Consider the following 17412-nt stretch of genomic DNA (forward strand, 5'->3'; position numbering starts at 1 on the left):
AAAAACAATTTTTATAAAACATTAAGCTTAAGATTAATAGGGGTGCCCAAACTTTTTCATATAACTGTATATAGTTTCTTCCCTTGTGAGTTGTTTTGATGGTTGACCATTTATTATTTAAGTAAAACGTTTCTCAATTTATTGTATTATAGGTATTACAATAATTTTTTCTGTGTGAATTGTTTTTTGCTTAAAAGGTTCTAAATAATAAGTGAAACATTTCTAACATTCTGAACATAAATGTGTCTTCTCCCCTGTGTGAATTCTCTGATGTTCAACAAGATGTGTTTTCTGTGTAAAACTTTTCCCACATTCTGAACATAAAAAAGGTTTCTCCCCTGTGTGAATTTTCTGGTGTCTAATAAGTCCTGACTTAACTTTAAAACATTTCCCACATTCTGAACATGAAAATGGCTTCTCTCCGCTGTGAGTTCTCTGATGTCCAACAAGATTTATTTTTTGTGTAAAACATTTCCCACATTCTGAACATGAAAATGGCTTCTCCCCAGTGTGAGTTCTCTCATGTGCAACTAAAAATGAATTATGAGTAAAACATTTCCCACAATCTAAACATGAATAAGGTTTATTTGGTTTATTCCCGGTGTGACCTCTCTGATGTATAATCAAGTTTGATTTGTTTGCAAAACATTTCCCACATTCTGAGCATGAAAAAGGCTTCTCCCCTGTGTGAGTTCTCTGATGCTTAACAAGATTTGATTTCTCTGGAAAACATTTCCCACATTCTGAACATGAAAATGGCTTCTCCCCAGTGTGACTTCTCTGATGCTTAACAAAATGTGATATGTCTGGAGAACGTTTCCCACATAATGAACATGAAAAAGGCTTATCCCCTGTGTGAATTCTCTGATGTTTAACAAGATTTATTTTTTGTGTAAAACATTTCCCACATTCTGAACATGAAAAAGGCTTCACTCCTGTGTGTATTTTCTGGTGTCTAATAAGATTTGATTTCTCATTAAAACATTTCCCACATTCTGAACATGAATATGGCATCTCCCTTGTGTGTATTCTCTGATGTACAACAAGATTTATTTTCTGTGTAAAACTTTTCCCACATTCTGAACATGAAAATGGCTTCTCACCTGTGTGAGTTCTCGAATGTAGAATTAAAAATGATTTATGAGTAAAACATTTTCCACATTCTGAACATAAGTATGGCTTCACCTCTCTGTGAGTTCTCTGGTGTGCAACAAGATGAGATTTCTCTGGAAAATACTTCCCACATTTTGAACATGAAAATGGATTCTCCTCGGTGTGACTTCTCTGATGTTTAACAAGATGTGATATGTCTGGAAAACATTTTCCACATTTTGTACATGAAAATGACTTCTCCCCTGTGTGAATTCTCTGATGTCTAACAAGATTTGATTTCTTGTTGAAAAATTTCCCACATTCTGAACATGGAAATGGCTTCTCCCCTGTGTGAGTTTTCTCATGGTTAACCAGGCTTGATTTGACTGTGAAACGTTTCTCACATTCTGAACATGAATATGGCTTATCCCCTGTGTGAATTTTCTGGTGTTTAATAAGATTTTGTTTATCTGCAAAACATTTTTCACATTCTGAACACCCAAATGGCTTCTCTCTTGTGTGAACTTTCTCATGTGTAACAAGCTGTGATTTCTGGTTAAAATATTTCCCGCACTCTGAACAAGAAAATCTTTCATCTTTTGTGTGAATTTTTTGACGTGCAACAAAAGATGTCTTGAGGGAATCATTTTCTCCATACTCACAATGTAAAAATGGCTTCTTTACTGTAAGAACACTTTGATATTTAATACCCATTTTGAGACATTTATTTTTCTTAAAAGTCTGTTTTGAATCAGAAGGTAGAACTTGTTTAATAGGACCAGAGGTTAGTTCGGTGCTGTGAATAAATGATGGTAAACCCGGAAAAGTGCCATACAATTCAGTTATATCTTTAGAGACATCAAGGTCATGTGATTTAAAAACTGCCGATGTGATCTCCTGTGATCTGGTATAATCATCTGCCAAGAATAAAAACAATTATTTTTTAATAAAATAATCCTAAAAATTATATTTTTACAACATCTCTATGTAAAATAGAAATGCAAAATGCTAATTTTTGCTGCAAAATTTAATAAGACAAAAACGGTTCACGTTATAACAGTAGACCTTAGCACAAACTACTAGGGCATGATATTTGGTTCTTTTTGATTATTCCAACTCCTAAACAGTGGACAAAAAAGCCTTTAAAAATAATATTTAGTCCAAACGGATACAACTCCCAAAAGACAATACAGCAAAATCCGCACTCTCAAAGCCAAATGTCTCTATCCTTTTAGGCCGTGAAGGGAAGAACACACTTAATTTACTATGTGTGAATCTCATAAAACACAAATTGAGCGTAATGTAATGGACACTAAAGAGGCATATTTGTAATCTTTGCTCTGCAACTCCATAGCATGCTAATTTATCAGAAGTGTCTTTAGAGTCAAAATCGTCACTACACCAATAAGTGAATTTCCTGAAGGGTAACATTTTCAAATATGGGGTCAATTTATGGGGTTTTCTACCAATTTGTTTTTCTGCAATTTTGGCACTTTACGTGTCTAGAAATGGTAGCCACAAATTATTCTAGAAAAACCTGTTTTCCATTATTTAAATGGCACTCCATCCCTTCTGAGCCCTGCCGCGTGCCCAGACAGCAGGGCACAACCATATATAGGGAACAGGCAGATTCAGGAGAAATTGTAGAATAAATTGTGGAACCCACTTCTTGTTTTATCCTTTGTGAAAATGAACATATTCACAACCTTCGACGTACCAATACATCAAAGCTTGTGTTCCTGCCTTTGATGTGGGCTCCAAAGCTTAATCAGCCAGAAAGTCAATGTAACCTGTTAAATCTCACTGTCAGTGATTGACAATGGGATTTAACATGTAATTTTTTTGTCCATACACTATGTTAAAATTAATGGTGTTATTCAAAAGTACAACTCGTCCCGAAATAAACAAGCCCTCATATGGTCATATTGATGGAAAAATATAAAAAGATTTAGCTCTTGGAAGAAGAAGAAGAAGAAAAGGATAAAGTAAAGCGCAAAAATGGAAATGGTTTTAAAAGGGGTTAAAACATTTTTGGGGTACATCAACATTTTAGTTAAAAAAAATTCTAATTATTGTATTATACTTTGTATTATTTCATGAAAAGAACTTAAACAGTTAAATTTCCTAGTTGTGTTTATTGTACTATCAGAAATTCAGTTTTCTAAAACAAAGTCATTTCATAACTGACTTCTTCCCTCAAAAAGTAGGATTTGTAAATTTCCAAGAACATATGGTGGATGCTTGCAAGTACTTTCCGTTTCAGGAAAGCATCCACTATGTATTTCCTTTAAGTAGAGGGCTTTTCGGTCTCTTTCGTCCCGCTACATTTAGCCCAACTTGGGTCTCTCCCTAAGGTGGCTAGCATGTGTGTATCGCAAGAACATATGAAAACTGGTTGCTTAACTAATTAAAGGAGGACATATCTGCTTAAGTGACAGCCCTTCACCCAGACAGTTTTCATCATCAATGATTTAGTAACTAAATGTGAAACATCTCTGGGTAATTAGGGTATATGATTTGGCAATCCAAACTGTCTAATATATTTTGCCAGATAGGTTACTTGTAGAATTTTTAGACATTTAGAGAGATTTTTTTAGCAAAGTGCAGAAAACTGGAGTTACACTTCTATGATGGAGAATTGGAGCTCCTATGAGTTATGACTAGAAAAGTAGAGAAAGTATTATTAGTTATTCATATTTCAGGAGAGATTGTTGAAATCCTTAGGATTGAAAACATGATGGAATTTATATCGTCGATTACAGCCATCAATGTTGCACAGCTTAGAGACATATCATGGCAGAGGAGTGACATTTTTTGAGTAGCTCATCGTGAACCTCCTTAAAGTTAGTTGGTTCTTTTCTCACAGAAACTGAAAAGTCAGGATAAAGGGAAATTCTGCTGTTACTGTATAGAAATTTACATTTGATCAAGGTTAAAAATGAAACTTAATTTACTTGTCTAATAAGAGGGCTTTTCATTTTCTGGTCTCTCAGATTTATCAATGGACGACTCACAGTACAGTATAGTGACAGAATGGAGACCACATGATTGTGATATGGATGGACAACACAACCAAAAATGCAGCCACAACCAGTGACTGAGAAGAATCTGTAACCTCTCTTCATTTATTGGTTACCACTCACCTGGGTAGTCATATGTAGGAATTTCTTCTTTACACCACTCATCACCCGTCAAGTATATCTCTGTAATATGGGTCAGATCTTTACCCTGAAACAAATATTGTAAAAGTCACAGACCGATGGAGAAGTCGCATCTATGATCAGCACTAATCCTGCCATCTCCTCCGTTCTTATCACACAAGTATAAAACATATAATACTGGTGGATAAACCAAGACTAAGCACAAGACCTTCACAGCCGTCTACACATCATAGGGGAGATCTCATGACACCTTCTCTCCATCTACCTGATGATCCTGAGGAACATCAGGATTTTCTTGTTTACAGTCCTGTGGAAGAAGAGGACGGGGACATCTGTCTGGTGTCGTCCTCTTACTGGATAGAGCTGGAGGAAACACATACATGGAATGAATTCATTCTTTACCTACAGATAATTATAGGCCGTGTGTATTTAGTCCTGGCTATTACCTGGTAATGTGAGGAGCTGGAGAACCTCCATCATGACATCCTTGTAAAGATCTGTATGTCCTTCTAAATACTCCAACTCATCGATGGCGAAATAAACGGCAACGTCCTGACACTTTATAGGAGCCTGACACATACAATGATATCGTCATTCCCCGATCTCTTCATAGCATTACTGTATAATGTCCCAACATTCCCAGCAGTGTTACCTCTCCAGTCAGCAGCTCAATCATCTTGTAGGTGAGTTCTAGGATCTTCTGGTCATTGATATCCTCATGTATCAGGGGGTGAGGTGGAGGTCCCGTGATTGGGTCCAGGGATTTTCCCCATCCCTCAGACACAGGGGCCTGACAGCGCTCACTAGAGGTCTTCACTACTGTGTAATCCTGGTTATGGAGAGACACAATAATAAATCTCACTACAGACATTTCCAGAGTCCTCACCTCTCCAGTTCTGTCCATCTATTATTCCCATAGATAAGAATGATGTAATGTGACATCATCAGAATCTCTCACCTCTCTAGTAATCCAGAAGAGGATCTCTAGGGTGAGGTATAATATCCTCTCCACCATCTTGTCCCTGTCCCTATCCATCCCTGATGGGCCAATCCGTAAAATTATATTATGTAGAAGATCTCCACTGAGATGATTCCAAATTGGAGAGACCTGAAAGTGGAGAAGATGAGCTAATGTAACATCATTAAGAATGCCAGATGTGGCGTGTAAATTTTGTATTTATCAATTGTCGTAAAATCCCTTTCTTCTCTTCCTGATATTTGCAGTTACTGGTCATGACAATGCAGCTGAAGTTTTCTCCCTGTCACATACTATTATATGATGCCATTGCACAAGTTGCTAAACTCCCTAGATGCTGTGATCAATAGTGACCGTCTCATCTGGGTTGTTGAATCTTGCATCAGCATCTTGCTATGAGATCACATGCGTCGATTGTTCCCATTGCAGTTGATAAAAAATAAAAATGTTCTTGTACTTGGAGACTGATGACATAAAAGTGAAATTTCTTTCCAAATAGTGAGATATTATTGTAGAAAGTTGTGCAACAAATATTCCCAATTCATAATTATTAGTGATGAGCGAACATGCCTGCCACCGCTCGATGCTTGATAGAGCATCAGAGTGCTTGGGCACGCTCGTTACTAGATCAAGTATCGCAGGTACTCAGCGCCATACTCGAGTCCCCGCCCCGCATGTTTGACGCCTGTTAAGCAACCAATGAACATGGGGGATTGTTCATCATACACAGTAATGCTGTAGCTATTTTGAATACTGGCATTACTGTGATTGACCGGACGCATCGTGTCATGGGGTCTTGTATAAGACCCAGTGACGCAATGCTCAACACACTGTGTTCAGTAAGCAGTTTAGTGACAGATGTTATAAGAGGGAAATCTATGATCAGCTCTAATCCTGCTATCTCCACCGTTCTCATTACACAAGTATAAAACATATAATACTGGTGGATAAAACAAGACCTTCACAGCCATCTACACATCATAAGAGAGATCTCATGACACCTTCTCTCCATCTACCTGATGATCCTGAGGAACATTGGGATATTTTTCTTTACAGTCCTGTGGAAGAAAAGGACCGGGACATCTCTCTGGTGTTGTCCTCTTACTGGATAGAACTGGAGGAAACACATACAGGGACTGAATTCATTCTGTACATACAGATACATGAGCCATGTGTATTTAGTCCTGTCTATTACCTGGTGATGTGAGGGGATGGAGAACCTCCATCATGACTTCTTGGTAGACATCTTTGTGTCTTTCTAAATACTCCCACTCCTCCATGGAGAAATAGACGGCGACATCCTGACACCTTATAGGAACCTGACAAATACAATAATACAGTCATGCCCCCAGATCACTTCATAGTGTTATTGTATAATGTCCCAGCAGTGTCACCTCCCCAGTCAGCAGCGCAATCATCTTGTAGGTGATTTCTAGGATCTTCTGGTCATTGATGTTCTCATGTATCAGGGGGTGAGGTGGAGGCCATATGATTGAGCTTAGGAATCTTCCCCATCCTTCAGATACAGGGTCCTGACAGCGCTCACTAGAGGTCTTCTTTACTACTGTGTAATCCTGGTTATGGAGAGACACATTAATAAATCTCCCTACGCACATTTCCAGAGTTCTCACCTCTCCAGTTCTGTCCATCTGTTATTCCCATAGATAAGAATTATGTAATGTGACATCATCAGAATCTCTCACCTCTCCAGTAAGCCGGAAGAGGATCTCTAGAGTGAGGTTTAATATCCTCTCCATCTTGTCCCTGTCCCTATCCATCCTTGATGGGTCAATCAGGAAAATGCTCGTATACAGAAGATCTCCACTGAGAGGATCCGATATTGTAGAGACCTGAATGGGAAGATGAGACGATGTAACATCATAAAGAATCCCAGATGTGACATGTACAGTTTGTATTTATCGAATGTTGGAAAATCCCTTCTCATCCTGATATTTGCCGTTTCTGTACATGACAATGCAGCGGCCGTTTGGTCACTGTCACATACTATTGCCAATTGAACATCCCAACACAGTTCCCTTAAAAATAGAACTGTTGTTAAATTCCCTCCGCATAAAAATATCTTTCATACTATGGCCTAAATAAGTCTTCTATGGTATACGGCCTCCACATTCTCTATCCTTATGAGCTACATCCACCACACTGTCCTCCTTACTGATCTTTAACCAGCCCACTATCTGCACTTATCAGCTATAACCACCCCACTGTCCCCTCTTATGAACCACCGCCTATACTATAGCCATGCACTTTCCATTCTTTTCCCTTACATTCTCTATATGTCTACAATGCACCTATATCTCTTCCTGCCATGCTAACCTCTCTTCATACTATACCCCCATTTCATGCTGCCCCTTCTCCATATTCATTCGGCGCTCCTTTCTTACGCTATGAACTCACCAAACTGTTCCCCTACATGGTATGATGGTCACCACAGTTGCCCATAAAGTATTATATCCACCACAGCCCTCCATATACAGTGAGGGAAATAATTATTTGATCCCTTGCTGATTTTGTAAGTTTGTCCAGTGACAAAGACATGAACAGTCTATAATTTTAAGGGTAGGTTAATTTTAACATTGAGAGATAGAATATCAAAATTAAAATCCAGAAAATCACATTGTATAAATTATATAAATTTATTTGCATTTTGAAGTGAGAAATAAGTATTTGATCCCTCTGGCAAACAAGACTTAATACTTGGTGGCAAAACCCTTGTCAGCAAGCACAGCAGTCAGATGTTTTTTGTTGTTGATGAGTTGTGCGCACATGTCAGGAGGGATTTTGGTTCATCTCTAAATCATTATGATTTTGTGGTTGTCACTTGGCAACTCAGCGCTTCAACACCGTTCATAAGTTTTCTATGGGATTACGGTCTGGAGACTGGCTATGTCACTCCATGACCTTAATGTGCTTCTTTTTGAGCCACTCTTTGTTGCCTTAGCTCTATGTCATTGTCTTGCTGGAAGACCCAGCCACAACCCATTTTTAATGTGCTGGTGGAGGGAAGGAGGTTGTCACTCAGGATTTTATGGTACATGGCTCCATCCATTCTCCCACTGATGCGGTGAAGTAGTCCTTTGCCCTTAGCAGAAAAACACACCCAAAACATAATGTTTACACCTCCATGCTTAACAGTGGGGATGGTGTTCTTTGGGTCATAGGCACCATTTCTCTTCCTTCAAATACGGCGAGTTGAGTTAATGCCAAAGAGCTCAATTTTTGTCTCATCTGGCAAAAGCACCTTCTCCCAATCACTCAGAGAATCACCCAGGTGTTCATTGGCAAACTTCAGATGGGCCTGCACATGTGCCTTCTTGAGCAGGGGGACCTTGTGGGCACTGCAGGATTTTAAACCTTTATGGCATAATGTGTTACCAATGGTTTTCTTGGTCACTGTGGTCCCAGCTGCCTTGAGATCATTAACAAGTTCTCCCCGTGTAGTTTTAGGCTGATCTCTCACCTTCCTCATGATCAAGGATACCCCACGAGATGAAATTTTGCATAGTGTCCCAAATCGATGATGATTGACAGTCATTTTGTATTTCTTCAATTTTCTTACTATTGCATCAACAGTTGTCTCCTTCTCACCCAGTGTCTTACTTATGGTTTTGCACCCCACTCCAGCTTTGTCTAGGTCTATGATCTTGTCCCTGACATCCTTATAAAGCTCTTTGGTCTGGCCCATGTTGTAGAGGTTAGAGTCTGACTGATTAATTGAGTCTGTGGACAGGAGTCTTTTATAAAGGTGATTATGTAAGACAGCTGACTTTATTGCAGGTAACGAGTTAATTAGGAGCGTGTAACTGGTCTGTAGGAGCCAGGACTATTAATGGTTGGTAGGGGATCAAATACTTATTTCTCACTGCAAAATGCAAATAAATATATATAATTTATACAATGTGATGTTCTGGATTTTATTTTTTTATATTTTATCTCTCAATGCTAAAATTAACCTACCCTTAAAATGATAGACTGTTCATGTATTTGTCAGTGGGCAAACCTACAAAATCAGCAAGGGCTCAAATACTTATTTTTCCCACTGTATAGTGTGATGACCACTACAGCATCTCATACAGTATTATAGTCCCCCCAGTCATTGACAGTGTAATCACCCCACAAACTGTTTTATACAGTATAAAACCTCACACAGCATGATTTCCACCACAGCCCCCCATAAACAATATGTCCCCAAAGCCAGACCCCAGTATAACATGTATCACATAGTGATAGGCCCCCTAGTATAATGTACCCCACATCCAGCCCCTCAGTATATTTACCCATAGTGTGATAGGCCCCCAGTATTATGTTTCACACAGCCAGTCTCCAGTATAATATATTCCCCATTGTGTGACAGGTCCCCAGTATAATATATACCCTATTGTATGATAGGCCCCAGTATAATACGTACCCCATAGCGTGATAAGCCCCCAGTATAATATGTACCCATAGTGTGATAGGCCCCCCAGTATAATATATACACCATAGTATGATAGGTCCCCAGTATAATATAAACCCCATAGTGTGCTAGGCCCCCAGTATAATATGTAGCCAATAGTGTGATAGCCCCAAGTATAATACGTACCCCATAGTGTGATAGGCCCCCAGTATAATATGTATCCATAGTGTCATAAGCACTCAGTATAATTTTCCTCACAGCAACCACCCAGTATAATGTTCCCCCACAGCCAACCCCTAGTAAAATATATCCCATAGTGCAGACCTGGGCAAAGTGCAGTCTGCAGGCCACATCCAGCCCTCTGGGTGTCTCAGTCCAGCCTGCGGACCGAGATAGCAGTGGGGCTGGAAATCAGAGGTCCACAGGCAGCACGGTGCCTGCCCGCTCGCTGTCTCCATCTGCGCTGCACCACTGTCTCCTTTGGTGGAGGATGGGCCTCCGGCCACTTCCTCCACCAATGAGCGTGTGAAACAGCTGATGCCATTCCGTCATTTCATGGCGTCAGCTGTGTTCTGTGGAGAGTCAGCGCACCGGAGGCAGGGAGAGAAACAGAGTGCCGGGGAACGGGACCAAGGTGAGTATGTGGTGGTCTTTTATTTTTTTTCATGTGGTTGGGATGTTTTGGTGGGCATGGGGAGCCTATGGTGCACATGGGGGGGTGACATGGTGCTGCACATGGGGGTGACATGGGGCTGCACATGGGGGGGTGACATGGGGCTGCACATGGGGGGTGACGTGGTACTGCACATGGGGGGTGTCATGGTGCTGCATATGGGGGAGACAGGGTGCTGCATATGGGGGGACATGCTGCACATGGGAAGGCTATGAGCACGACATGCAGTGTATATAGGGAGGCTGTGTGGGGCTCATGGAGTGTATATAGGGAGGCTGTGCGGGGCTCATGCAGTGTATATAGGGAGGCTGTGTGGGGCTCATGCAGTATATATAGGGAGGCTGTGTGGGGCTCATGCAGCATATATAGGGAGGCTGTGTGGGGCTCATGCAGTGTATATAGGGAGGCTGTGTGGGGCTCATGCAGTGTATATAAAGAGGCTGTGTGGGGCTCATGCCGCATATAAGGGGCTGTTGGGGAGCTCATACGATATATAGGGGATGTTAGCATATTTAATTCTGATCATATTAAGTGATACATTTAATAATAATAAAATTATCAATAATATAATAATTGTAATATATTGATATTACTATTGAGCAGAATTAATTTAGGCCTATTGGTTCAGCCCTCCACAACAGTCACGGTCTCTCATGTGCCCCCTCGGGAAAATTAATTGCCCACCTCTGCCATAGTGTGATAGACCCCCCAGTATAATATATCCCATACTGTGATAGGCCCCCAGTATAATGTCCCCCACGGCCAGCCCCATTATAATATGTACCCCAAAGTGATAGCCCCCCACTATAATATACCCCACAGCCATATCCCAGTACAATATGTACCCCTAGTGTGCTAGGCCCCAGAATAATTTCTCCCCACAGCACGCCCCTGTATAATATATAACACATAGTATGATAGGCCCCCAGTATAATGTTCCCCACAGCCAACCTCCAATATAATGTATACACCATAGTTTGATAGGCCCCCAATATAATATATACCCCATAGTGTGATAGGCCCCCATATAATATATCCCATAGTGTGTTAGGTACCCAGTATATGTACCTCATAGAAAGATAGGCCCCCAGTATACAATGTACCCCATAATGTGATAGACCCCCAGTATAATATGCAATCATAGTGTGATAGCCCCCCATCTATAATATAACGCTGTGAGCGTCACTCTGTCCGAAGCCTTTATAGACTGCGCAAGCGCAAGCGCCGGCGCAGTCTGGACCCCCCAGAGTGACGCTCCCAGGAGATCACGGTATGCGTAAACACTGAACGCACACCGCGATCTCCACCGGAGAAGCAGGGATGCACCAGGAGGGTAAGTATATTCACCTGTCCCCCGTTCCAGCGCTGCGTGCGTCTCCGTCTCCCGGGTCCTCTGCCTGTGACGTTCACAGTTCAGAGGGCGCGATGACGCGCTTAATGCGCGCCGCCCTCTGACTGAACAGTCACAGCCAGAGGACCCGGAACACGGAGCGGACGCAGCGCTGGATCAGGGCCAGGTGAATATAGCAAGTGTCGGGGGCCTGAGCGAGCGGCGACTCCGGCAGCTGACCCCCACAGCGTGCCGGTGTCCCCGCCTGCTCAGGCCCCCCAGCACTCGGCGCCCAGCGACGATAAGCGAGTATGGTATTTTTTTTTTATATATCGCAGCAGCATACGGGGCATATAATACTATGGAGCATCTTATGGGGCCATCAACCATAATGCAGCAGTGTACGGGGGCATATAATACCATGGAGCATCTTATGGGGGCCATCAACCATAATGGAGAAGTGTACGGGGGCATATCATACCATGGAGCATCTTATGGGGGCCATCAACCCTAATGGAGCAGTGTACGGGGGCATATAATACCATGGAGCATCTTATGGGGCCATCAACCATAATGGAGCAGTGTACGGGGGCATATAATACCATGGAGCATCTTATGGGGCCATCCACCATAATGGAGCAGTGTACGGGGGCGTATAATACCATGGAGCATCTTATGGGGCCATCAACCATAATGGAGCAGTGTACGGGGGCGTATAATACCATGGAGCATCTTACGGGGCCATCAACCATAATGGAGCAGTGTACGGGGGCATATAATACCATGGAGAATTTTATGGGGCCATAAACCTTTATGGAGCAGTGTACGGGGCATATACTATGGAGCACCTTATGGGGGCCATAAACCTATATGGAGCAGTGTACGGCGCATATACTATGGAGCATCTTATGGGGGCCATAAACCTTTATGGAGCAGTGTACGGGGCATATACTATGGAGCATCTTATGGGGGCAATAAACCTTTAGGCTAGGTTCAGAGTGCAATCCGTTTAACGCCTAGCGCTAATGCAATGTGTTTTAAAGGGGTCGCGTTAAACGTCCCCGCTCTCGCAGATCTCTGATCTGCGAGAGTGGGGAACGGACCGCGGGCGCGCCTCGGACGCTGCAAGGAGCGTCCGCGGCGTGCCACAAAACACTGGCACATCGCTAGCGCGTGCCGAAAATGGCACGCGCAAGTGATGTGCGTCCCCATTGCTGTTAATGGGCGCGCTAACGGACGCGTTGCACGGCGTTAATTTCGCCGTGCAACGCTGTCCGTTAGCGCGGTCCCATTAACGCAATGGGAACCTAGCCTTATGGAGCAGTGTACGGGGCATACACTATGGAGCATCTTATTGGGGCCATAAACCTTTATGGAGCAGTGTATGGGGCATATACTATGGAGCATCTTATGGGGGCCATAAATCTTTATGGAGCAGCGTATGGGGCATATGGATGGGAGCAGCAAATTACCGAACGGGGGCGCAGGATGGGAGCAGCACATGACAGAACGGGGGCGCAGGATGGGAGCAGCACATGACAGAATAGGGCAGCACATGACAGAACAGGGGTGCAGGATGGCAGCAGCACATGACAGAACGGGGGCGCAGGATGGGAGCAGCACATGACAGAACGAGGGCGCAGGATGGGAGCAACACATGACAGGATGGGGGCACAGGATGGGTGCAGCACATGTCAGAATGGAGGCGCAGGATGGGTGCAGCACATGTCAGAATGGAGGCGCAGGATGGGAGCAGCACATGTCAGAATGGGGGCACAGGATGGGGGCGCAGGATGGAGCAGCTCATGACAGGATGGGGACGCAGGATGGGGACGCAGGATGGAGCAGCACATGACAGGATAGGGGCGCAGGATGGAGCAGCACATGACAGGATGGGGGCGCAGGATGGAGCAGCACATGACAGGATGGGGACGCAGGATGGAGCAGCACATGACAGGATGGAGATCATATACCAATATAAATGCTCGCCACCCGGGCGTAGAACGGGTTCAATAGCTAGTCTAGTATAATATATACTCCATAGTATGATAGGCCCCAGTATAATATATAACCCATAGTTTGATAGGCCCCCAGTACAATATATACCCCATAGCGTGATAAGCCCCCAGTATAATATGTACAAATAGTGTGATAGGCCCCCAGTATACAGTCATGGCCAAAAGTATTGACACCCCTGCAATTCTGTCAGATAATACTCATTTTCTTCCTGAAAATGATTGCAAACACAAATTATTTGGTATTATCTTCATTTAATTTGTCTTAAATGAAAAAAACACAAAAAGAATTGTCCTAAAGCCAAATTGGATATAATTCCACACCAAACATAAAAAAGGGGGTGGACAAAAGTATTGGCACTGTTTGAAAAATCATTTGATGCTTCTCTAATTTGTGTAATTAACAGCACCTGTAACTTACCTGTGGCACCTAACAGGTGTTGGCAATAACTAAATCACACTTTCAGCCAGTTGACATGGATTAAAGTTGACTCAACCTCTGTCCTGTGTCCTTGTGTGTACCACATTGAGCATGGAGAAAAGAAAGAAGCCCAAAGAACTGTCTGAGGACTTGAGAAACCAAATTGTGAGGAAGCATGAGCAATCTCAAGGCTACAAGGCCATCTCCAAAGACCTGAATGTTCTTGTGTCTACCGTGCGCAGTGTCATCAAGAAGTTTAAAGCCCATGGCACTGTGGCTAACCTCCCTAGATGTGGACGGAAAAGAAAAATTGACAAGAGATTTCAATGCAAGATTGTGCGGATGTTGGATAAAGAACCTCGACTAACATCCAAACAAGTTCAAGCTGCTCTGCAGTCCGAGGGTACAACAGTGTCAACCCGTACTATCCGTCAGCGTCTGAATGAAAAGGGACTGTATGGTAGGAGACCCAGGAAGACCCCACTTCTTACCCCGAGACATAAAAAAAGCCAGGCTGTAGTTTGCCAAAACTTACCTGAAAAAGCCTAAAACATTTTGGAAGAATGTTCTCTGGTCAGATGAGACAAAAGTAGAGCTTTTTGGGCAAAGGCATCAACACGGAGTTTACAGGAGAAAAAAAGAGGCATTCAAAGAAAAGAACACGGTCCCTACAGCCAAACATGGCGGAGGTTCCCTGATGTTTTGGGGTTGCTTTGCTGCCTCTGGCACTGGACTGCTTGACCGTGTGCATGGCATATGAAGTCTGAAGACTACTAACAAATTTTGCAGCATAATGTAGGGTCCAGTGTGAGAAAGCTGGGTCTCCCTCAGAGGTCATGGATCTTCCAGCAAGACAATGACCCAAAACACACTTCAAAAAGCACTAGAAAATGGTTTGAGAGAAAGCACTGGAGACTTCTACGGTGGCCAGCAATGAGTCCAGACCTGAATCCCATAGAACACCTGTGGAGAGATCTAAAAATGGCAGTTTGGAGAAGGCACCCCTTGAGCAGTTTGCCAAAGAAGAATGGTCTAAAATTCCAGCAGAGCATTGTAAGAAACTCATTGATGGTTACCGGAAGCGGTTGGTCGCAGTTATTTTGGCTAAAGGTTGTGCAACCAAGTATTAGGCCGGCTTCACACTCAGCGTATGAAAATACGGTCCGTATATTACGGCCGTACTACGCTGAAATGTCCCGAAAATAGTGGTCCGTAGCTCCTCCGTAGGCAGGGTGTGTCAGCGTTTTTTGCGCAAGGCATCCTCCGTATGTAATCCGTATGGCATCCGTACTGCGTGGTTTTCTCGCAGGCTTGCAAAACCAACATACCGCTATAGAAATGATCCATGTGTCCCAAAAAGAAAAAAATATATATATATACTGTCTATATATATATATATATATATATATATATATATATATATATGTCAGTAGACACATATATGTATATATATTACTATTTTTTCCAGCGCTATACAGCTTGAAAGCCGGTAATTCAATTACCGGCTTTTCTTTCTCCTTCCTAAAACCCGACATGATTTGAGACATGGTTTACATACAGTAAACCATGTCTTCTCTCCATTTTTTTTGCAGATTCCACACTACTAATGTCAGTAGAGTGTATCTGCAAAATTTGGCCGTTCTAGCTCTTAAAATAAAGGGTTAAATGGCGGAAAAAATTGGCGTGGGCTCCCGCGCAATTTTCTCCGCCAGAGTAGTAAAGCCAGTGACTGAGGGCAGATATTAATAGCCTGGAGAGGGTCCACGGTTATTGGCCCCCCCCTGGCTAAAAATATCTGCCCCCAGCCACCCCAGAAAAGGCACATCTGGAAGATGCGCCTATTCTGGCACTTGGCCACTCTCTTCCCATTCCCGTGTAGCGGTGGGATATGGGGTAATGAAGGGTTAATGCCACCTTGCTATTGTAAGGTGACATTAAGCCTAATTAATAATGGAGAGGCGTCAATTATGACACCTATCCATTATTAATCCAATTGTAGTAAAGGGTTAAATAAAACACAAACACATTATTTAAAATTATTTTAATGAAATAAAAACAATGGTTGTTGGAGTATTTTATTCTACGGCCAATCCAGTCACTGAAGACCCTCGTTCTGTGAAAGAAAAAACATAATAAACCAACAATATACTTACCCTCCGCAGATCTGTAACGTCCAACGATGTAAATCCTTCTGAAGGGGTTAAAATATTTTGCAGCAAGGAGCTTTGCTAATGCATGCTGCTCCTCGCTGCAAAACCCCGGGGAATGAGTCTAAATATAGATCAATGAGCTATATTTAGCTTCATTTGCGGTGAGGCGCCCTCTGCTGGATGTTCATAGATCGTGGGAACTTTCCTAGAAAGCCTGGGAGCTTTATTAGGTTTATTATGTTTTTTCTTTCACAGAACGAGGGTCTTCAGTGACTGGATTGGGCGTAGAATAAAATACTCCAACAACCATTGTTTTTATTTCATTAAAATAATTTTAAATAATGTGTTTGTGTTTTATTTAACCCTTTACTACAATTGGATTAATAATGGATAGGTGTCATAATTGACGCCTCTCCATTATTAATTAGGCTTAATGTCACCTTACAATAGCAAGGTGGCATTAACCCTTCATTACCCCATATCCCACCGCTACACGGGAATGGGAAGAGAGTGGCCAAGTGCCAGAATAGGCGCATCTTCCAGATGTGCCTTTTCTGGGGTGGCTGGGGGCAGATATTTTTAGCCAGGGGGGGGCCAATAACCATGGACCCTCTCCAGGCTATTAATATCTGCCCTCAGTCACTGGCTTTACTACTCTGGTGGAGAAAATTGCGCGGGAGCCCACGCCAATTTTTTCCGCCATTTAACCCTTTATTTTAAGAGCTAGAACGGCCAAATTTTGCAGATACACACTACTGACATTAGTAGTGTGGAATCTGCAAAAAAATGGAGAGAAGACATGGTTTACTGTATGTAAACCATGTCTCAAATCATGTCGGGTTTTAGGAAGGAGAAAGAAAAAGCCGGTAATTGAATTACCGGCTTTCAAGCTGTATAGCGCTGGAATAAATATTAATATATATACATATATGTGTCTCACTGACATATATATATATATACCTATTCTATGTGTACACATTTATTCTACCTATTGGACTGTAAGCTGTCAGTGTGATTTTACTGTACACCGCACTGAATTACCGGCTTTTCTCTCTAACAGCGCTGCGTATTTCTCGCAAGTCACACTGCTTGTCCGTGTGTAATCCGTATTTTTCACGCTTCCATAGACTTTCATTGGCGTATTTCTTGCGCAGTACGGTGACAAACGCAGCATGCTGCG

General features: G+C 42.5%; 2 protein-coding genes across 2 annotated transcripts in view; both read right to left on the reverse strand.

Annotated features, from left to right (window-relative positions):
* The window catches only part of LOC138663912 (zinc finger protein 665-like), a 298942-nt gene that overhangs the window by 185811 nt on the left and 95719 nt on the right, over positions 1–17412 (reverse strand). The window lies entirely within an intron of this gene.
* On the reverse strand, positions 73–8932 carry LOC138666590 (zinc finger protein 569-like). The gene is made up of 11 exons (XM_069754790.1): positions 8708–8932; positions 6933–7079; positions 6624–6803; positions 6425–6548; positions 6246–6343; positions 5212–5361; positions 4906–5082; positions 4700–4823; positions 4519–4616; positions 4236–4320; positions 73–2009 (listed from the first exon to the last, which is right to left on the reverse strand). The coding sequence occupies exons 1-11, from the start codon at positions 8930–8932 to the stop codon at positions 223–225; spliced, it is 3195 nt and encodes a 1064-aa protein (XP_069610891.1). The 3' UTR covers positions 73–222.

This window comes from Ranitomeya imitator, chromosome 2 (genome assembly GCF_032444005.1).
Source record: "Ranitomeya imitator isolate aRanImi1 chromosome 2, aRanImi1.pri, whole genome shotgun sequence".
NCBI classification, from domain to species: domain Eukaryota; kingdom Metazoa; phylum Chordata; class Amphibia; order Anura; family Dendrobatidae; genus Ranitomeya; species Ranitomeya imitator.

Excerpts from the sequence above, each read along its gene's own strand:
- LOC138666590 (XM_069754790.1), bottom strand. The coding sequence starts at position 8,932 with ATGGGCCAGACCAAAGAGCTTTATAAGGATGTCAGGGACAAGATCATA. Across the intron at positions 5,362-6,245 it reads ATGTTCCTCAGGATCATCAG|GTCTCTCCAATTTGGAATCA; the intron begins GTAGATGGAGAG and ends CTCCACTTTCAG. Across the intron at positions 2,010-4,235 it reads TCCTACATATGACTACCCAG|ATGATTATACCAGATCACAG; the intron begins GTGAGTGGTAAC and ends TATTCTTGGCAG.